Genomic DNA, 19922 nt, shown 5'->3' on the forward strand with positions numbered 1-19922 from the left:
TGTGTGTGTGTGTGTGTGTGTGTGTGTGTGTGTGTGTGTGTGTGTGTTTTATAATTTAAAACTAATGTCAAGGCTTTTAAAATTGGTGAGGTAGTAATGTTTTATCTTTTGCAAAAAATGACAGTAAATAGATTTGGTGTCTATAATTCTACAATAACACCTTTTAATTATGTTTGATTAATTCTTTTTTGATTAACTTGTAATGATCTAACACATCTTATGAGAGATTTTTGAAATTCTGTTTATAAAGTTGCCTTTTGGCCTAAAACATAGAATGCTTATTAAATACTAGGAGCCATGAATTAGATTTTATTTCCATATCCATATGGACTTTCTATGCCTGAACTCTGGATGTAAAATGAGGCATAATAATGTCTATAGTCCCAATTCAGAAGTATGTTTAGACCAAATGTACACACACATAATGTACATTTACAAAATAAACACTTTGAAGTTTTCGTTAAAAAGTAATATATATTTTAATTATTATTAAAGTTGAATAGCAAAAATCCTGAATTAAAAAAAAAAGCTTTCCTTAAAGGAATTGGTCATCTTTGTAACTATTATTGCAACTTGAAAATGTAACGAGAGGCAATATGGTGTAGTACATAGATAGGTAGCTTTGCATTCAGAAGACCTGGGTTCAAATATTGTCTCTGGCACATTTATTCTATAACCTGAAGTAATTATCTTCACATCTGTGCCCTACATGGCTCAAGACTCCTGGAGATGATAAGAATTTGTGCTAGTGGAGCAATCTTTCAAGCCTTTATTAAGCATCTGCTGTGTGAAATGAAGACAATTGAAATTGCCCCTTCCTTCAAGGAGTTTATGTTCTAACTGGGAAGATGACACATGTCTATGTGTGTTTCTGTATGTACATATGTATATATAAGTACAAAATGGATACCAGAAAATCTTTGTGGGGAAGACACTGGCAGTTAAGGGGTAGTATTAAGAGGAGCCAGTACAGGTAGGTCCTTTGGAATGTGGTACTTGAGTTGAGTATTGAAGGAATTTAGGGGTTCCAAGAGATGAAAGTGAGGAGAAAGCAGCCCTAGTATGGGGGGTAGCTAGTGCAAAGATGAGAGAGAATTTCCTCACAAGGTCTTTATACTGATGTATATTGGACACAAATCCGATTAAAGAAATTTGAATGTTCTATATATTGAAAGTTTGTTTTAGGTGTTTATGAATACTCACTCAGGGAATAAAACCCAACTATAAACAATGAGGCTTTAAAAGAGAACCTACATTTCACTGATTTTAGTTTTATATGAGTAATATAAGGCACTAATGATGTATAATTAACAAATAAAAAGCATTTCTAAATTGTATCTCAATTACAAAATTTTTATTTTATAGAATTCTAAAATGAAGCAAAAGTTCCCCTTAACTTACTTATTGTAGCATTTCCTTGTTTTTTGACATTGCTACTTTGTTTCTGTTAATATTCTTGTTGTAGACAAGCATTTTTTCTGTGGCCATTAATTTCCATCTAAAACTTATTTTTCAGTGTCATACCTGGAGCTCTTAATTGTGCTTTTTTTTTTTTTTTAGCAGCCCTAGTGTTTTTCCAGGGAGTCAATCTCTTGTCCTTCCACCTCTTCTCTCATACAGCTCTTTGGGTACCTAGGACAGATAGCAAGTGCTTATTTTTCTTTTTCTGCTTGCTTTCTACTCTTCCAAGCCCAGCTCAAATGGAATTTTTTTTCATTGGAGCATTTATTGATTCCCTACAGCCAGAAATACTTTTTGCCTTCTCTAAAATTTAACACTTTATACTACTTTTATTGCACTCACATTTTACCTTGTATTTATAGTTGTTCATGTTCCTGAAACTTCCCCAGATTTATTTTATATACACTTAGGTGTATGTAATACCTCTCCAGAGAAAATGTAATATCCCTGAGGGCAGGGACTTAGTCGTTTTTATCATTTTGTCTTTACTGCCTCATGATACCTGACTCATTACTTGCTTAGTAAATGTTTGTTGATAAAGGAGTGAGTTCTGTGAGGGCAGGGGCTGTTTTGCTCAAACAAAAAATGTTCCCATTGTACCTGGTACAGCTCATTGTACATACAAGATCCTCTGTGTGTGTCTTGTAAGAGAATGAGGATCCTTTTCTCTACCAATGCAGATCAGCAGCTGGTATAATTAATATAATATCAGAGTTTCCTGGAGTGTCCCAGGATGACCCAGCCAGAAGTGTTAGGGGTAGAACTTGAACACAGCCTTGCTCTAAGGCTGAGTTGAATTTATGTGTAGAAAGTATGCCTGTGTGTGTGTTTAGGTTATATGAATTTTACTTCAGACTGCATAGGCTAGTATTGATCCTCAGCTATAGTTTGACATAAAAAGTAATGAATAAAAACTAGCAAAAGGCTTGTGATTTCACATATATGTAAATTTCATTTACTTAGGATTTGTGAATCCCAAATGAAGGTTATTGACATTAGCATTGTATATTGACATTAGCATCCCAATTGCTTTTGGGGAGGGGGGCTCAGCAGGCTATGTGCAAAGTATGAGAACCTTCTAAGCTGCCTTTTCTATTTAATGTTGGTTGTTGACTTTTTTATATAGCAGTGTTTTTTGTTTTTTTTTTTAATGAATTAGAGGTAGGTAGGTAGCACAGTGTTGGATATTGGACCTGGCATCAGGAAACCTGAGTTCCTCTTCAGTCTCAGATACAAGTTGTATGACCCTGGACAGATTGCTTAATTGCTGTCTGTTTCCTCATCTGTAAAATAGGGATGATAATAATAGCACGTATTTCCCAGGGTTGTTCGGATAAAATGAGATTATATTTGTAAAGCACTTTACAAACTTTAAAGCACTGTAGAATGCTATTACTATTATTATTTTTCGTTTCTTTACCATTTTGAGTATGGAAATGATTACTCTTGTGTCTGTTATTGATAGTTTATACAGTGTCTTGTCTAGTCTTACTACATGTTTACATGCGTATTTAAGAACTATAAAATTTTTAAGTATTTGATTTTAGGCCAGAAATTTAGACTAAAAACTGCTTTATTAAAAACTTATTATACATAATAATTATAATTTGGTTTTTTTACTCCCTTAGGGAAGAAACCCTTTTTTCCTGGAGCCAGCAATAATTATAACAATTACTGATGGGAGCAAGTTGACTACTACCAGTGGAGTCCAGGAGGAGGTAAGCTTTGCTTACTTTGGCATTCATAATACAAATGCAGTTTTAAAAAACAATTTTCGTATACAGTCAATTCTTGGTTATCTTCTAGTGGACTATTTAATTTTTTCAGTTTGTGATAATCCAAAGCCATCTCTCTCCCATTGCCTATTTGCCAACTATCAGTGGAGTGTGTGTGTGTTGGGGGGGAGGGGTTGTGGGGGAATGGACTGCTTTCTAAAACCAAATGTGGCATAAACAGTTTGTCGCCTCGTATCTTGTCATCTCCATTAGCATGGGAAATTGAGAGTTGACTGTATGCAATTTAGTGGGATGAGCATCTTAGATCTCTTTTTGGCATAAGATATTTATACAGAAGTAACTTGGATTTCCTTTTAACTTCCAAAAATGAATTGTGTATTTTTGTGTGTGAAATAAGTTAGGTAAAAAATATTTTTAAACTGTAGTCTTCTTAATTATATATAGCATTTGTTTGAGAATCTTAATTGTTAACCCTCAGATTATTTATTTTCTGTATGAGGGTTTGAATAAAAAGATAAAAATAAAAAATTTTAAGCATATTCAGTTATGTTAGACATTCAGCTTCATAGTCACATGTTATTAAATAATTAAATTACCAGAGAGTATGGAAATATGGTATTGGTTTATTAGAAAAGATTGCTAAATTTTTTTTCTTCTGAATTTACCAGTGTATAGGAAGAACAGGGAACTGAGACCATGGTTGTTTAAAACAAAGTTAAAATTTTGTTTAGATTATAATCCAAAATTAAGGAGGCCTCTTTATATCACATTAATAGTTTAAGAATGTTCTTGGCCAAAATTTTGAATTATTCACTCCTTGCGGCAGGAATTGACCTGTATGTAATTAGTTATGTCAGTGTGGGGGAATAGGAAGCATGTGTAAATTTAACCCACAGATAATACTTGTACTTATTTTTCTGTTTTAAACTTCTTTCTATCTTTTTCTGATAGCTCTTAATAAGTAGTCAGATTGAGTTTGAGTTTTGTTTTCTTCTCTATTTATTGGGCTTTCTTTGGGAAATTTGATGAAAGCATGAAAGAGCCAGAAAATGGGAGAAGATTGTTTTGGTGTGATGAGCATTCTTTAAACATTATTCCTTAAGTTTTAGTAAATTAATAGCTCTTTCCTGTTTTTGTTTTTAGCCTTTTTTGGGTAACTTCATATTATAATTGAAAAAATTGTTCTTTTTGCTTTCTACTTTTAACTTTTGGTGAGGAGTTCCTTTCAGTGTATATGTAGATATATGTTGTCTGTAAGTGTGTGTGTGTACATACACATACACACATATTCATGTTATCTGTGTGTATATATGTATATGTGTATGTATATATATATGTGCTTTTTGCCCTTCACAAAAATATCTTTTGGGCATACAATTAGGTTTTATCTGACAAATCACTGGGTCTGCTTTGTTTGGGTTATTTTTTCATTTGGTCTTCTCTAGCCCTTTCATCATATTGCATAGTATTTTGATTTGTGAGCTGATATCAGAATGTCTTCTGTTGTATTCTTGGGAGAAATATTGAGAAAGGTTTGATTGTTGACTTAAAGTTTGAGAGGCATGAGTTATACTGTTGGAAATATGTATCATGTTATACTCATGTGGGAAAATAAACTTGATGTTTCTGAGCTCTTTTTTTGTAAATATGGTTTGTTCTTCTGTTAATATGGATATAAGAGGCTGACTTTATGTTTTTGTTGCTTGATGTAGTTCTAGCTCCTGTTGCCTTTTTGTCATCTTTTTTTCCATCTTTTTTCCTTCAATATCTAAAATAACGTACTGAGTTTAGGGATACTTTGGGTTTATATAAACAATAGTACTTTTTTGACTTATCCAGGGCAACATGGATTTTTTTTTTCCCCCTCTACTGGGAGATTTTTACTAAAAGATCAAAAGAATTCAGAAGTGATTATTGATAATCTTGTAATGCTTTGAAAGATCTAGATATAGTGGTTCAAAGCAGAAGGATCCATAAATTCCATGGTATAATGATGTGATAAATGTGAAAAGTTGAAACACTCTACAGAATGTTATTTGTTGGGGTGGCTAGGTGGTGCAGTGAGTAGAGTGCTGGCCCTGGAGTCAGGAGGACCTGAGTTCGGATGCGGCCTCAGACACTTAACACACAAAACAAAAAACCTAGCCATGTAACCTTGGGTAAGTTACTTAAACCCAATTGCCCTCCAAAAAAAAAAAGCAAAAGCAAAAAAAAGAATGTTATTTGTTAAATACTAACAAATGGCTTGGTAGTCACACTTTGGTTCTTTATACATTATGACATAAAAATTTTTTGCATATATAACACTTCATATTTCAGTTATTCTTGCCCTTTCTGTATAATTAATGATTACTATTATGGAGATCTGATGCTTTTGATTGCTTAAGGTAGGCTGTTGGTATCATTAGTGATATGTTTAGTAAATTTGGTGATGAAAATACAGTAATAATGCATTACTAACACAAAGCTGAGGTATTCTGTAAACTCAAGATCGGAATATTGGTGTTTTCTTCTAATAGAATTTACCTGGTTATCACACCAGATTTTTATTGTTATGCTGTGCTTTGACAGAAATAATTTTTTTTTTTCCTCCATCAAGATTGAGATTTTCTCCATTTTTGAGAAACCTCTCTGGACCTTACAACTATATTGATATTGTGGTCTAGTGGGATATGTGTGTTTGTTTTTTAAACTGTAGAACCTGTGGAATTGACTTCAGTAGATAGTGTAATGTATTTTGATTAGGTGAAGAGATTATTCACTTTTGTTGACCAGAGAAGTCATGAAGAAGCTGAAGTTCCCTTGGAGCTTCTTCACTGCATGTAGTTTAGTTAATTATACTAAGAAACCATTTGGCTTGATTATTTCCAGATGAGTAATGAAAAAAAGGGAAAGTTGGAGGCTTTTTCAGATCACATTTTAAAAGGAAGCTATTTGATAATCAAAAGAGAGATGTATAATATAAATGATATTGAGTATTTCCTGGAAAGACAAGAATTCACTGAAATACCTCTTATTAGTGAACACTAACTGGTACATTGGGTTGATTCTTCCTTTGTCACATCTTTCATGTTTGTTATTTTCTATCTGTTCCTGATGACACTATTCTCCTTAATGAGTAGCTTTATCACTCTAGTAATTTGTTGTCTCATCTCTTTTTCTCCAAGGAAGCTGCACACCACTTCCAGAATCATTCTCCTGAAACACGTTATCAGTCTTTTGTTCAAGAATTTAGGGTACTTCCTCTTTGTCTGCTATGCCTGGATCTAAACCCACATTCCTCTTCAAGGGCCTCTGTAATCTCACCACATCCTACATATATCCAACTTTATTTTCTACTCTTCCCCAATTCATCTGCTGTCAAAGAATTTTTACTATGTCCAAAGCATATCATATGAATCCCCACCTCAGACTTTTGTCTGTGCTGTGTCCCCAACCCTATAATACTCACCTCTCTCTTTGAAGCTTTTGTAAATTTTGCACATCTTTAAGAATCTTCATCTCAAGTTGTCATCAGTGATAGCAATAAAAAAGAATTAACATGGTATTTTAGGCTTTTAAATGTGCTATATTTTATACTTATAATAATCCTGTTACACAGGTAGTAAAATTTGATTATCCCCATTTTAACACTGAGAAAACCAAACCTCAGTAATAAGGTTATGTTAGTTGTCCAGAGTCTCATGGTTTGTGTGGTAGAACTGAGATACGCATGTGGTACTTCTGAACTCAAATCTAGTCTTCTTAGGCAGAAAATCAAGTTAAAAAAAACAAACTAGTGTTTTCTCTACTAGACCCCAACAGCCATTATACATTTAGAGTTTGTACCACACTATTTATAGTTAGACATAACTTGTTTTCCACAATACCTACCAGAGTGTTGGATTCATAACATGTGCTTAGTCAATACTAGATTGATTGATCCTAGACAAATTAGTGTTGTGGCCAGTAACCTCTAAGGTATACTTTGTACTCATAAGCTTTAAATTGACTTTCTCCATTTATGTGTGGGGCTGCTTTTGTTTACCTTCAAGACAGGGCATCTAGAGGAAGGAAAACCATATAATATAAGCTCATGGGAAGCTATATGGTTCTTGTATAAGAGCAAGTTCATGCCTTTATCTCACAAATTAAGGAAAAGTTTTGACTTTATACAAATATACAGACAAATTGTACATTAATAGACAGGCACACACATAGATATAGACACATATATCTATATCTAGCTACATACACACAGGAAAGAGAAACATGTGCATTGTAGTAAGTGAATTGTTAAGTTTTGTAAGGGATTTGATGCAATTCATTGTGTGATTTGAGAGGAATGCACATTACCCAAAGACAAAATTATCACTGACTATTGTAACTGCTAGTTGATTTTCCATAATTTCTCTTTTACCTTGATTTTATCTTGAACCAGTTTTTGATTAAGTTGTCATTATTTACAAAAGTTTCACTACAAAACAAGAAGTCATTCATGAAAAACCATTCTTTATTGTTGACTTAGTAAATGACATACTTGATCTGAATAATGGTCCATATGAGGCAATATTTTGTTTGACAAAAGGCATGTCTTCTGTGACATTAACTGGTAAAATCATTTGAACAGTGTTGTTGCCAAGTTGGTAGAGCTGAGTGATACCTTGTTTTGTATCCCAGACTAAAAACTTGGGGATATATATGATTGTTTTGTTTAATTCTGTTTTTCATTTGTCTTCATTTGATACTCCAATGTGTTGTATGTTTTTCTAGAACATTAATATAGCAATTTATATATGATTATTTTTAAAAGTTTTGGTGAGGGGCAGCTAGGTGGCACAGTGAGTAGAGCATCAGCCCTCGAGTCAGGAGGACCTGAGTTCAAATGCAGCCTCAGACACTTAACATTTACTATGTGACATTGGGCAAATCACTTAAACCCCAATTGTCCTGCCTTACCCCCTCAAACCTCCCCCCCCAAAAAAATAAAAGTTTCAGTGACACACAAAATTTGTTAGAATAATTTTCTAGCTGGCTGGAAGTATAGGTTTTGTACTTTTTTAGCTGGAATCTTTCATGTAAAATTTACATTTTGTATTTCAGTCCTCTCACTGAGTGATTAGTATAGCTCAGAAAAGATACCAACTCTTACACAACCAGTTAACATTACAATGTTAGTCAGCTAAGATTTTGATGAACTCCCTTGTAGCTAAGCATACTTTTTTGTTGCCTGTCCTACTGATAAATTCTTTTGTTTAATTGATGAATACTGTTGCTGCAGAACTGCATTATAACTAAAATATTCAACCATATCATGAATGCAGGAGGACATAGTTGATGATACTGTTCAATAGGCAGTCTAGAAACTATCAGATTTATTTTTGTTAACACATAGTGGTGAGATTCTATGATAGGCATACTAGTAAGCATTTTTAAAAAATTTCTCATAGATGGCAGTAATGGTTTATCTTTGAAATGCACAAACGTGTCTATGATTATGTGTATATATACATAATATGTATGCTCATGTATATGCACATATATTAATTTTAGGATTTTTTTTTAAACCAAACATTGTTTTTTTTACCAAAATTGTTTTAACGAAATTTGCAGTTAAAAGAACATGTTTTATGCTTGCTGCTGAGTTAAAGGCTATTGTTACTCATTAGTTTTCCCAGTAAATATTCAGGTTGATCAGGTATACCAGTGTTTTGGGCCTCAAAACTTCTTTTTTTTTTTAAATCTTTCAAATTTTTTTTAAGCAATTGGGGTTAAATAACTTGCTTAAGGTTACATGGCCAGTTATTTCTGGGTGTGGTGCTAAGTATCTGAGCCCGGATTCTATCCCCAGGTCATCCCGACACTGGGGCCGGTGCTCTTACTCACTGAGCCACTTGGCCACCCCTAATATAAGTTATTTGTCTCCCCCCCCCCTTTTTTTTTTTTTGCTTTTTTGGGGGGAAAGAATTGGGGTTAAGTGACTTGCCCAAGGTCATGGGGCTAGTTTTTGTGTTAAGTGTCTGAGTCCGGATTTGAACTCAGGACCTCCTGACTCCAGGGCCGGTGCTCTATACACTGTGCCACCTAGCCGCCCTCAAAACTTCTTTATCAAATTCTATTTCTAACCTTCTCACAGGGCCCAGTGCATTATTTTATAAAGTATATGTTTAATTACAATATAGGTTTACAGGAAATGTCTACAGTGATCCTAAATTGATGTCTTACCCCTTTTTGATAGGTTAGTAGCTCTTGGAGAGTTTTGGTGAAAGAAAGGACATAAACTATGCTCCTTAAAACTTTATGTTGTCATTAATGCTGATTTCCCTAGACCATTACAAGTTATTGGGGTGGTTTTTTTTTTTAATTCAGAAAACCTTAACTGTCAAAGATCTATAATTATACTGTTCATTTTTATATCTCTAGCTACAAGTATCAGATATTAGTTTCTGATTTTACTGATTTATTTTTTTCCTCATTTTCTGAAATTACTGATTTCTATCTCTACTCAACTCTTAACCTCTCTGAGCCTTAGTTCCCTTCTAGTTCTTAAAGTCTATCTTCCATCTTTACCATGTCCCTCATACATGACCTCCTTCCCACTTACACAGTGACCACTCAGGCCCTCATTCACCTTTCCTGGGTTGAAGGAGTCTTCTGACTAGTCTCCCTGCCACAAGCCCCTCTAAAACCATGTCACCCCTCTCTCGACCTCCAGGAGCTCCCTGTTACTGGCACAGTCAAATATACTCACATCTCCCATCTTTATGCCTTTATACTAACTGTCCTCCATGCCAGGACTGCTCTCCTCTGTAGTTCCTCAGTTTTCCTGTCTTCTTCCTTCCAGGCTCATTTTGAATGCTACATTTTGCATGAGGCTTTTCTCCTTTATCTCCTGTCTTATATCTTGTATGTTGTTGTTTAGTCATTTCAGTTGTGTACAACTCTTCATGACCCCATTTGGGATTTTCTTGGTAAAAATACTGAAGTGATTTGCCATTTCCTTCCCTTGTTCTTTTTATAGATAAGGAAACTGAGGCATACAGCTAGTAAGTGTCTTAAGGCCAGATTTGAGCTCAGGAAGATGAGTCTTCCTGGCTTCAGGCCCAGCACTCTAACCACTGTGCCACTTAGTATCTAGATAATTATTTGCATATCGTCTCCCCATTAGAATTTGAGGTTTTTTAGGGCAGAGCCTTTCTAGCATAGCATCGGACACTCTGTAGGTATTGTCAGAATTTCTGTTTTAAAGGTCTCCCTTAAGAATCCATACCGATAGAAATTCATGAGGACTGCTATCTATTTTTGCTATCCAAAATTAGGTACTGCACTTAATTTCTTTACTCCTGACTTTATAAGAATAGTTTTTATTTCATCAAATAACCAAAAGCTCATACAAAATTGTCCCAGAGGGTGTCAGATCGGGTTCTGTGGTATATATTCATTCTTTACTCAACCATTCAACAGTATTTATTTAGTTAATGCCCATTGTGTTCAAGTAATTTTTTCCTCTATCCAGACCCACTCATTTTTATTCAGCTTACTATCTGGTTGTCTTTTACCCTTTTGGGGTGGAGTACAAGTTGACTCATGGCCAGTATATTGTGAACGTAAGTTTTCACATTTGAAATACATGATTTAAAAGGTAATATTCTTAGTTTGTTTTTAGGTAGGTGAAGCCTTTTAATGTCATTCTATTGGTAAATTTCCAGTGATTTATAATTACATGGAAAGTGTTTCTCTGATAGGATACCTTTATTTTCCCACAATGCCACTACATTATTCTTTCATTCTTTTCAGTGAGGTCATTTGGGAACAGATTTTGAAGTGGAATGTTTCTATATATACACAATATTTTTTTAAAAATTGTATTTATAGAATAACTGGCTACTATTACTTATTAAAGAAAAATTAGAAATGCAGTAATAATTGAATTAAGCATTTCTATGATTATCGGGGAAAATAAACCATTTTTTTCCAGAGGATGAAAGTACTTTGACCTTGCATTTATTGACTTGTCAGAACCAATAAGTAATAAATATAAGAGATTGCACATGTAAGGAAAATTTCATTTAGAAATGTTCCTTTCCTATCAGTTTGCTTCACACAGATTGCTGATGAACTGAAAACAATATACACAATATAATTACAAATAGAAGACTATACCAAAAATGTGAAAATGAGCAATGTTAAATATGAAAACATTTGATTTCCCAAGATAATCTCTTTTAGTAATAAGAGAAATGTTTTTTGCCAACAAAGTCTAGTAAGAATTTAGTTTAGATAAAATAAATACTATCCCAATCTTGGGAATTGTTAAATCTTGGAACGGGTTACCACGTGAGATTGGGGAATTTTCTCTCAGGAAGTATTTTAAAATAGGATAAATTCTCAGTTGTCCGGGTTACCATGTGAGATTGGGGAATTTTCTCTCAGGAAGTATTTTAAAATAGGATAAATTCTCAGTTGTCCTATATGGTTTTGGTGTTCCTGCCTCAAAAGACTAGATGTCCTAACATCCATGCTGGATAGTAATTCCACAGTACATCATCTTCTTGGCTAAACATGACATTTGAAAGTAATACTTTTTCTTTTTGGGAGGGGGGAAGGCAGGGCAATTGGGGTTAAGTGACTTGTCCAACGTCACATGGCTAGTAAGTGTTAAGTGCCTGAGGTCTGATTTGAACTCAGGTCCTCCTGACTGTAGGACTGGTGCTCTATTCACTGTGCTACCTAGATGCCCCAAAATAATACTTTCTTAAAGGCATTTTAAAGCTTTTGTCTTTATAATGAATGAACCAGTAGTGGTGAGGATACTTACTTGTTTTATAGGGTATTGTTAAAAGTATTTATTTTAAGAATCAGTCACTCAGAGTTCATAATAGGAAATTCTAGATTATTCTTAACCGCTGGTTTTCTTGTGAAATGTAGTAAATTATATAGAAAAATTTTTAGAAGGTAGAAAGGAAAATAGTAATTTGAAAATTATTAGGATAATATAAGAGATTCCTATTTGCTCTCCTCTTATGAAGAATATCTGATAAGAAACCCTAGGCTAACTACTTTAAAGCTACAGTGTAAAAGGATTAATTTCATCCTGATAACATGATACATTGGAAAAGCATTTTATATCCATGAGGGTTTATTGAAATAGTAAAAAATTTACCTTGGCTGCAGTAGATCTTTCTTTAAGAAAAAGTTGGATTAAACCTTGAATCATCCTTTTTTGTATTTAGCATGAGAACTTTTCCTAGAGATATAATCTAATGACTTCAGTGTTTTAAATTATCTAATCACAAGTTTTAAAATTGAAATTCATTAGAATAATAGGACAAGAATTTTTAAATGGGTGTGCAGTTTTAAAGACTGAGACCTTCCTACTCTATCTATGGTTGGTTATTATACAGTATTTAGGAATGCAACAGAGCTAGTTATTAGGATGTAAAAAATGGCATGGAATTCATAATTCAGATTTGGTGATTGGGAAGTAATTTTTCCTAAGCTTATATATATTTTTTAATATATCCTTGAAAAATTCTGGAATTATATTTAGTTTTAGTGCATTTCATACTTCCTCTGAGACGGAATTTGAGACTGAACATTGGTTCCGCTAACAGGAAGAACATATTCTCATGAGCATTTTTTGTAGCACTAACTGCCTTGGGCCTTCCTTGTGTCTCTTGACTGGGTTAACCACTTTGTAAAACTTATGAAACACTGTGCTAATGTGAGTTCCTATTGTGATGAGGCCTTGTGCTTTTTACATCTAGGATCAGAAATCTTTTTCTAGTATTATACTTGGTATGACTGAATTAGCTTTCTAGGCTCTTGCTATTTTGATACTTTCCTTCTTATTTTTCCCTACTCCATCCTTTTCTTATTTGGGAGAGCAGTTTTACTTTTTAGACATATTTTAAGAAAAATTTTGTTTAGCAGCTTCAACAAGGTGTTGGAGTTTTGGTCATTGTATCAAAGCGAGGCTATATTTTTATCTAGACAAGGCTATTTTGGTTTATTTCCCATACCCCACATCTTGTCTTCTCAGTTTGAGTCACTGATTTTTTTCCCCTTTGTTTTGTTTGTTGTGGTTTTGATGTTTTCTTTCCTTTCAGCTGAAGGAGCAGTCCAGTGGTTTCAAGAAGTGCCAAAGTGCACTAACTGTCTCATGATGACTGGTGCCTCAGGGAGGGTCATGATTCCTGGATACAGGATCGACCTGATCCTGGATGTCACTTCAAGCAGTCAGATCGTGGGGGAAATGCCTTGTCTAATGGCTAGTCTTCCTCAGTTCTTCTCAAAAGTCTGATGCTAGTCATCACAGAAGGCCTCAGAAAAAGCCCTAAAGGTGAGCAGAGTAGAGTGTAGTTCTCTCTGGGGGCTGTGAATATATGTTGGAGAATACATTTTTAAGCACAAATTTGACCCAACAGAACCAGGTTGAATTAGAAAATAAAATCTGATCCTACAAATTGATGTTTCATTTCCAACGTTGAGGTATTAGAATCACCCCCCACCCCCCCAAAGTTCAAGGCCCGTTTAAAGGAAGGGCTCTTGGTATGCCTCCAGGAACTCTAGGGCTGTAGGAGCATTAGGCTAATTTTCTTTGGGTTAATTAGATGTGTCCAGCTCAACAAGGATTGACCAGTGCTTTGGTTGCATAATTTAACTCTGTTATTAATTATGGCATTTTAAGAAACTATAGCACTTTTAGTAGGATGTATCTCCTGAACTTGGTATATATTTGCCAATTCTGTTCAGACTGTTAACTTTCAAGTTTCAACAGTTGGAGAGCTTTTGTAGTATATTGTTGTTTGGTTTGGATAGGTTTACCTTTCAACAGCCTCCTTTGATTCAGTTCGAGTTTATAGTAAAATCATGTAGATACTGAGGGATCCAACTTATTTAGGAAAAGTTTCCTGAACAATATGTCTCCCCATACCTATATCATTAGAATAATGAGCCTTTAGACACTAGCAATTCCCATGGTGAAGTGGGCTCTTAAATTTCCGACCATTGCTCTGAATGAAAAGAAAGGTCAGCTTTTCTCTTGCATTTTGAACACATTCTAGAATCTATGGTCTGAATTACAAACTTTCAGTAATAGAAACAAAGAATAAGTGTCAGTTCCCAGTTACTTCATAATAACCAGTCTAACATATATTAATAATTACTAGGATGGACTTTTCCAGAATCTTTAAAACGGACTTCCTACTCTGACAAGGTGAGAGCTTAAATGATAGTAGTTGGATCTTAGAACTACATACATGAATGATGGTTTTTTTTATTGCCCATTCACTTCTCATCTCTCTCTCTCGCTAGAAGTAGGCACAGTATTTCCAGGTATGGATTCTCTACTGAGTAGCTTTGAAAGGCAGATAGATTTACTTTTAAAATTTGTGGGAGTGAAACTTTAATGATGCTATTTTTAAGGTGATTGTTCTCTTTGGACTGAACCTGATATTAACTGAGTAGGAAGAGATCTGCCAAATGAACTATATGTGCTTAAATCAGTTTTCTATATGTACTTGTCAGTAGTGTGTTGCCTGTAGTGGCAGTCTCAGAGTTCTCCATTTGACCTATTCATTTTTGAAGATGATGTCTAACCAGTGGTTCTGGAGTGCTTTCCTTAACACTTCATATTTTGAAGTGTCTCTGTGTACTCTTATTACCTGTAATGGTAGCAGTGAAAGGGGGGATCTTGTGGAGAGGGAATCATGCTTCATACAGTAATGTCTAGAAATGATCCAGTAGTTTTGTAGTTGAATACTGAAGAGGGAATCTTGTTTAGTCTATCAGTATTAAGTGGACCTGGAAAACATGTTGTTATTCCCAATTGGGGCCAACTGAATGAGGAAGGAAATTGTATTTCTGCTTGAAAGAGGGGTAAACTGGACTGTAAGTCACTTCCATCTTAATGGTTTCTTATATTCTTTTTCTGATCAGGTGGAAATAAAATTGTACTTGTTTATATTAGATCAGTGTACTACAAAGTTAAAGTGTCTCAGGGATAGTTTACTTAATCTCTTCAAAGAGATATTTTCTAAATTAACTAAAGGTTAAATAGATTTTTGAATTAAAGGACTTATTAGTTAGAATTATTAATTAACCTGAGTTAGAATTAGGTGTCTTCTTGTTTGTAAGTACTTTTAAAAAGAATACATTTCTTTGGGGGGGGGCTTTTTAGAGGGAGGAAAATCAGGGCAGTTGGGGTTAAGTGACTTGCCTAAGGTCACATGGCTAGTGTTAATTGTTTGAGGTCACATTTGAGCTCAGGTCCTCCTGACTCCAGGGCTGGTGCCCTAGTCACTGTGCCACCTAGCTGCCCCCCAAAATACATTTCTCTTTGAAAATTTTGTTTATATTCCCAAAGGACCCATTGGGAAAGAAAAATAAAAGTTTGTTTTTGAACTGCTATTACTACTAAGGCACAGAATAACTTGGAAGAATAGGTAGTCAACATCAAAAGTTGTGATTTTTATTTTATCATCTTTCTTTGGGCTTAATCATTAGGATAGTATTCATGTTTTGAAAAACAGGAAGTATTCAAAATACTTGCTTTTCCTGCTACGTTGACCTCACATATGTTCTTCACATGAAATGAATAAACCTTAAAAACTTCTGTCCTGTCATATAAGAATTGAAACTATTATAATTTTAATCGTAGGTAAGCCTGAGTTTCTATTGATCTAACCTTAAAATGATAAACCTGGGAAAATTTCCAACCCTGGAAATTCAGAATGATGGGAGAATTGTTGTTTCTATATTAATGAATTCTCAAGTATCTGACCTTTCTTATATTTGGAAACTTTTTACTGATAATATATAATATTTAGATGACAATAAAAGAAGTAGTGGATAGAGCACTGGGCCAAGTTCAAATCTGGCCTCAAATACTTTACTAGCTCTGTGATCCTGAGCAAGTTACTTGACCTCTGCCTCAGTTTCCTTAAACAGTAAGATGGGGAAAATAATAGCACCTACCTTCCCAGGGTTATTGTGAGAATCAAATGAGATAATATTTGTAACATGTTTAGTACAATGCCTGGCACATAGTAGGTACTTAATGAATGTTTCCTTCTTTTGGACAGTAGCTCATTGTGGCTGGAATGTAGTATTCTGGGTATTGCTTGGTCTCCAATATATCTTTATAGGTAAATTTTTCTTTGTACTCTCTTTCACACATTCCATTTTCCTAGTGAAGTTGAACTGTTCTCTGGTCTAATTTCATCCTTCCTTCTGTTTGGGCTTTGATACATATCATTTTCCTGTGTTCTTTATAAATTATTTACCATTCCTCTTGCTATTAAAATCTCACACTTGGAGTATCAACTTGGATGCTTTGATCTCCATCTACTCCATCTACCTCTTCCTTCTCAAATTTCTTAGAAGTTTACCTGGTTCTTATTGTCCTCTGTGACATTTTATCTTGTATGATACTTAAGTGTGCATCCTTTTACACTGTAAATTCCTAGAAGAAAAGGTCTATCATTTTTTATCTTTATATTATCTGCTTTCTAGTAGAGAGCTTTGTGTATAGGAGACATCTAATGTTTGTCAAGTTGAAAACTATTTGTTGGAGTTTTATTGTTTGCTTGCATACAGACAACTAATTATAGACTATTTCTTCAGTAATGATCTGGAACATTTTGTGTATGAAATCTAGTAAATTAGTATGAATAGCTGCATAGTAGATCACAGAAGTCCCCAGTTTACAAAGCACTTCATAATTGTGTTATAGAAGTTTGAAGGAAAAGGAAAGGTTCTGAAGTGAAATTAGACAAATGATTAAAGTTATGAACTTCTTAAGCCTCTGCCTCCTTCAAAATCTCCACAACAATCATCGTGTACCACCTGATCCTATACTCTAAATGAAACTACTTTTCTTCAAATTCTTTCACCAAAAATCCTACTTTGATCCTTCATCATGAAGTATTTGAAACCTTCCCAAATTTTCCTTGCTAGGACTTGGCACTCTAACTAATGGTCACTTCCACTTCATGATGAGGGATCAAAGTAGGAGGCAGAGGCTTAAGAAGTTCATAACTTTAATCATTTGTCTAATTTCACTTCAGAACTTTTCCTTTTCATTGATAAAGGAGCATCTGTAAGAATACTTTATTTAAGATTATTTATTGTGGTTTAGTTTTTTTCAGTTGTGTCTGACTCTTTGTAAACCCATTAGGGGTTTTCTTGGCAAAGACACTGGAGTGGTTTGCCATTTCTTTCTCTGGCTCATTTTACATATGAGGAACCAAGGCAAAAAGGGTTAAGTGACATGTCCAGGATCACAGTTTCTACGTATCTGGGGCCAGATTTGAATTGAGGTCTTCCTGACTTCTCTCCTGGCACTCTATCCACTGCACCACCTAGGTGCCCCATTTAAGATTATAGCCATGATTAAAAGTACCCAGAAAGAAATTGAAAAAGATTTTCCTGACATAGTAGGGCTAAGAGTTAAATGAGAAATAGGAAGAAGTTTAAAGTAGTTGTGAGGGGGAATGCCTACGGTGGAATGAACTATGAACTACTGTGGAAGAAGGGGGAGCTCACAGTTTTGTAGGAAGATGAGGCTCAGCTTCAGTTCCTTGTGCCACACAGGTAGGGTCTACCCAGGGTAAGTATAGCTGGTGTCTAGAACAGGTCCAGTGGTATGTGGCCTTTGTCCAGGTGAGAGGAGAAGGTAACACATTCGTTCAGGTCACTGTTTATACATGAAAACCTTTTCTTAGTGCTTGTTGTAGCATTTTATGGAATGTTTGTGGATTACCAGAAAAAAGGCTCATTCTCGGGGAACTCCTTAGTCTTTGTGATTAGTGCTCCTGTGGTCTATGTGGTGTTCTGTAAAAGACCCCAGACTGGGAATGGGAGAACCTGGAGTTCATTCTCTGCTTCACAGTTTTACTGCCGTTGTGGTCCTGGTCATGCCCCTTGTCCAGTTCATTTCTTCCTGTCTTCAACTATTGCTACCCTTGTGTTAAAGTCACCAAGTATCAGAGTGTATGTTGATTTAATTTGGAGGATGTTTTTGGACCTCACTTCTTTATAGGGGAGATTGTTAAAAAGTTTTGAATTTTGTGAATGATGCCTATGTTTGCCTAACTTTACTTGATTTCACTTGTGTCTGAATCCACATAGTTTACTGATAATTGGATTCCTTCATAGATGCAAAACCATGTCATAAAAATCAGCATGGGAAAACAGATTCTCTTATTTTTTAATCTGTTGCTAATGTTCAGCCATTTCAATTGTATCAGACTATTCATAACAATATTTGGGGTTTTCTTGGCAAAGATACTGGAGTAGTTTGCCATTTTTCTCCAACTCATTTTACAAGTGAGGAAACTGGGGCAAACAGGGTTAAGTGACTTGCCCAGGGTAACACAGCTACTGTGTGGAGCTGGATTTGAACTCAGGTCTTATTGATTCCAGGCCTAGTGTTCTTATCTATTCACTATGCCTAAATATTCTCATTTGTTTTAACTTCCTTGTTTTGTTGTCATCTTTTTTTTTTTTTGCTTTTTGGAGGGCAGTTGGGGTTAAGCAACTTGCCCAAGGTCACACAGCTAGTTTTTGTGTTGTGTCTGAGGCCGGATTTGAACTCGGGTCCTCCTGACTCCAGGGCTGGTGCTCTGAATATGCATTGCACCACCTAGCCACCTCCATCTCTTTCTTAATAAGAATAGAATCCTAGAGAGCTATCTCTGGTTTTGTTCTGTCTTTTAAATCTCCTGTGAGTATAAAGCATCATAGGTTTTAACCTTCCTTTCATACTCTGTGTCTTTCTACCCATTATTCTGACTTTGAAAGTGAAGTAAAAGGTATCTTCTTCATGAATTACTGTAACTTGATTCTTAGTGGCCCACTTCTTGCCTTGCTTCATTTTTGGTCATTTCTAATTCCTGACGTGTGAATGTCATCCTAATCTAATCATTTGAGTACGATAAGGGAATATATAAGGAGCTGTAAGGAGTTCTGCAGGATGTCCAGTCCAACTCCTTCCTTGTTGGTTAGATGAGGAAGAGTAGTCTCAGAGAAGTGAAGTGACTTTGTAGCTATTAAATGGTGGCATTAGGATTTGAAAACACATTTTTTTGACTCCAAATTCCATCTTCTTTTCAATGCTCCAAGCTTCTGTATTATGTTTTCCAAACCCTTTTATTAGCATTGAAATTTTTCTGAACTCTTGGCTGTGGCCTTTGAGCCTCTTATGTAGCTAATCCTTGTTCAGTTTATTCTCTCAGATCTTTATAGCTGCACACAGTCTACTGTGGATGGTCTGGTCTCCTGGAGTGCCTAGTGTGCATCCCACCCTTTCTTGGATATATAACCTTTGCTCAAGTGGTCCACATCACCTTTTCCTTTTCCATTTGCTGAACTCTTCCTTCCCTTCCTCTAAATACTTGCCAAAATCTTTTTCATGTTAGACCCTAGTGCCTTTCCCACCTATATAGAAAGTGTAAAACTTTCTCCAAATGTTAAATCTGTGTTTTCTTTACCTATTTCACATAGTTATACAGTTTGTACTTAGTATTCTGTAAAGTAACAATTTTCCTCTATTTGTATACTTCACTGGAAAAAAAAAACTGAAAAATTGAACCCTAAGTTCTAGTTCAAATTATGTCCCTTCCTTATGTCATTTGCATTCTGGTCTGTTTCCACAATTATAAAATGAGGATGATGTATGCCTTTTCTAACCATAGAGCTATGAATATTAGGTAAGGCTATATGTGAAATAGCTTTGAAAGTTAT

General features: G+C 35.0%; 1 protein-coding gene across 1 annotated transcript in view; it reads left to right on the forward strand.

Moving 5' to 3' along the window:
* INTS6 (integrator complex subunit 6) overlaps positions 1–19922 on the forward strand; it is a 90911-nt gene that overhangs the window by 22443 nt on the left and 48546 nt on the right. The window contains exon 4 of the mRNA XM_069063604.1: positions 3090–3179. Coding sequence (XP_068919705.1) covers positions 3090–3179 — 90 coding nt within the window. The remainder of the gene's footprint in view (positions 1–3089; positions 3180–19922) is intronic.

Source organism: Petaurus breviceps, unplaced genomic scaffold (genome assembly GCF_028583685.1).
Source record: "Petaurus breviceps papuanus isolate PSGF00001 unplaced genomic scaffold, PetGlider_PUasm1.0 90594, whole genome shotgun sequence".
Classification (NCBI taxonomy): domain Eukaryota; kingdom Metazoa; phylum Chordata; class Mammalia; order Diprotodontia; family Petauridae; genus Petaurus; species Petaurus breviceps.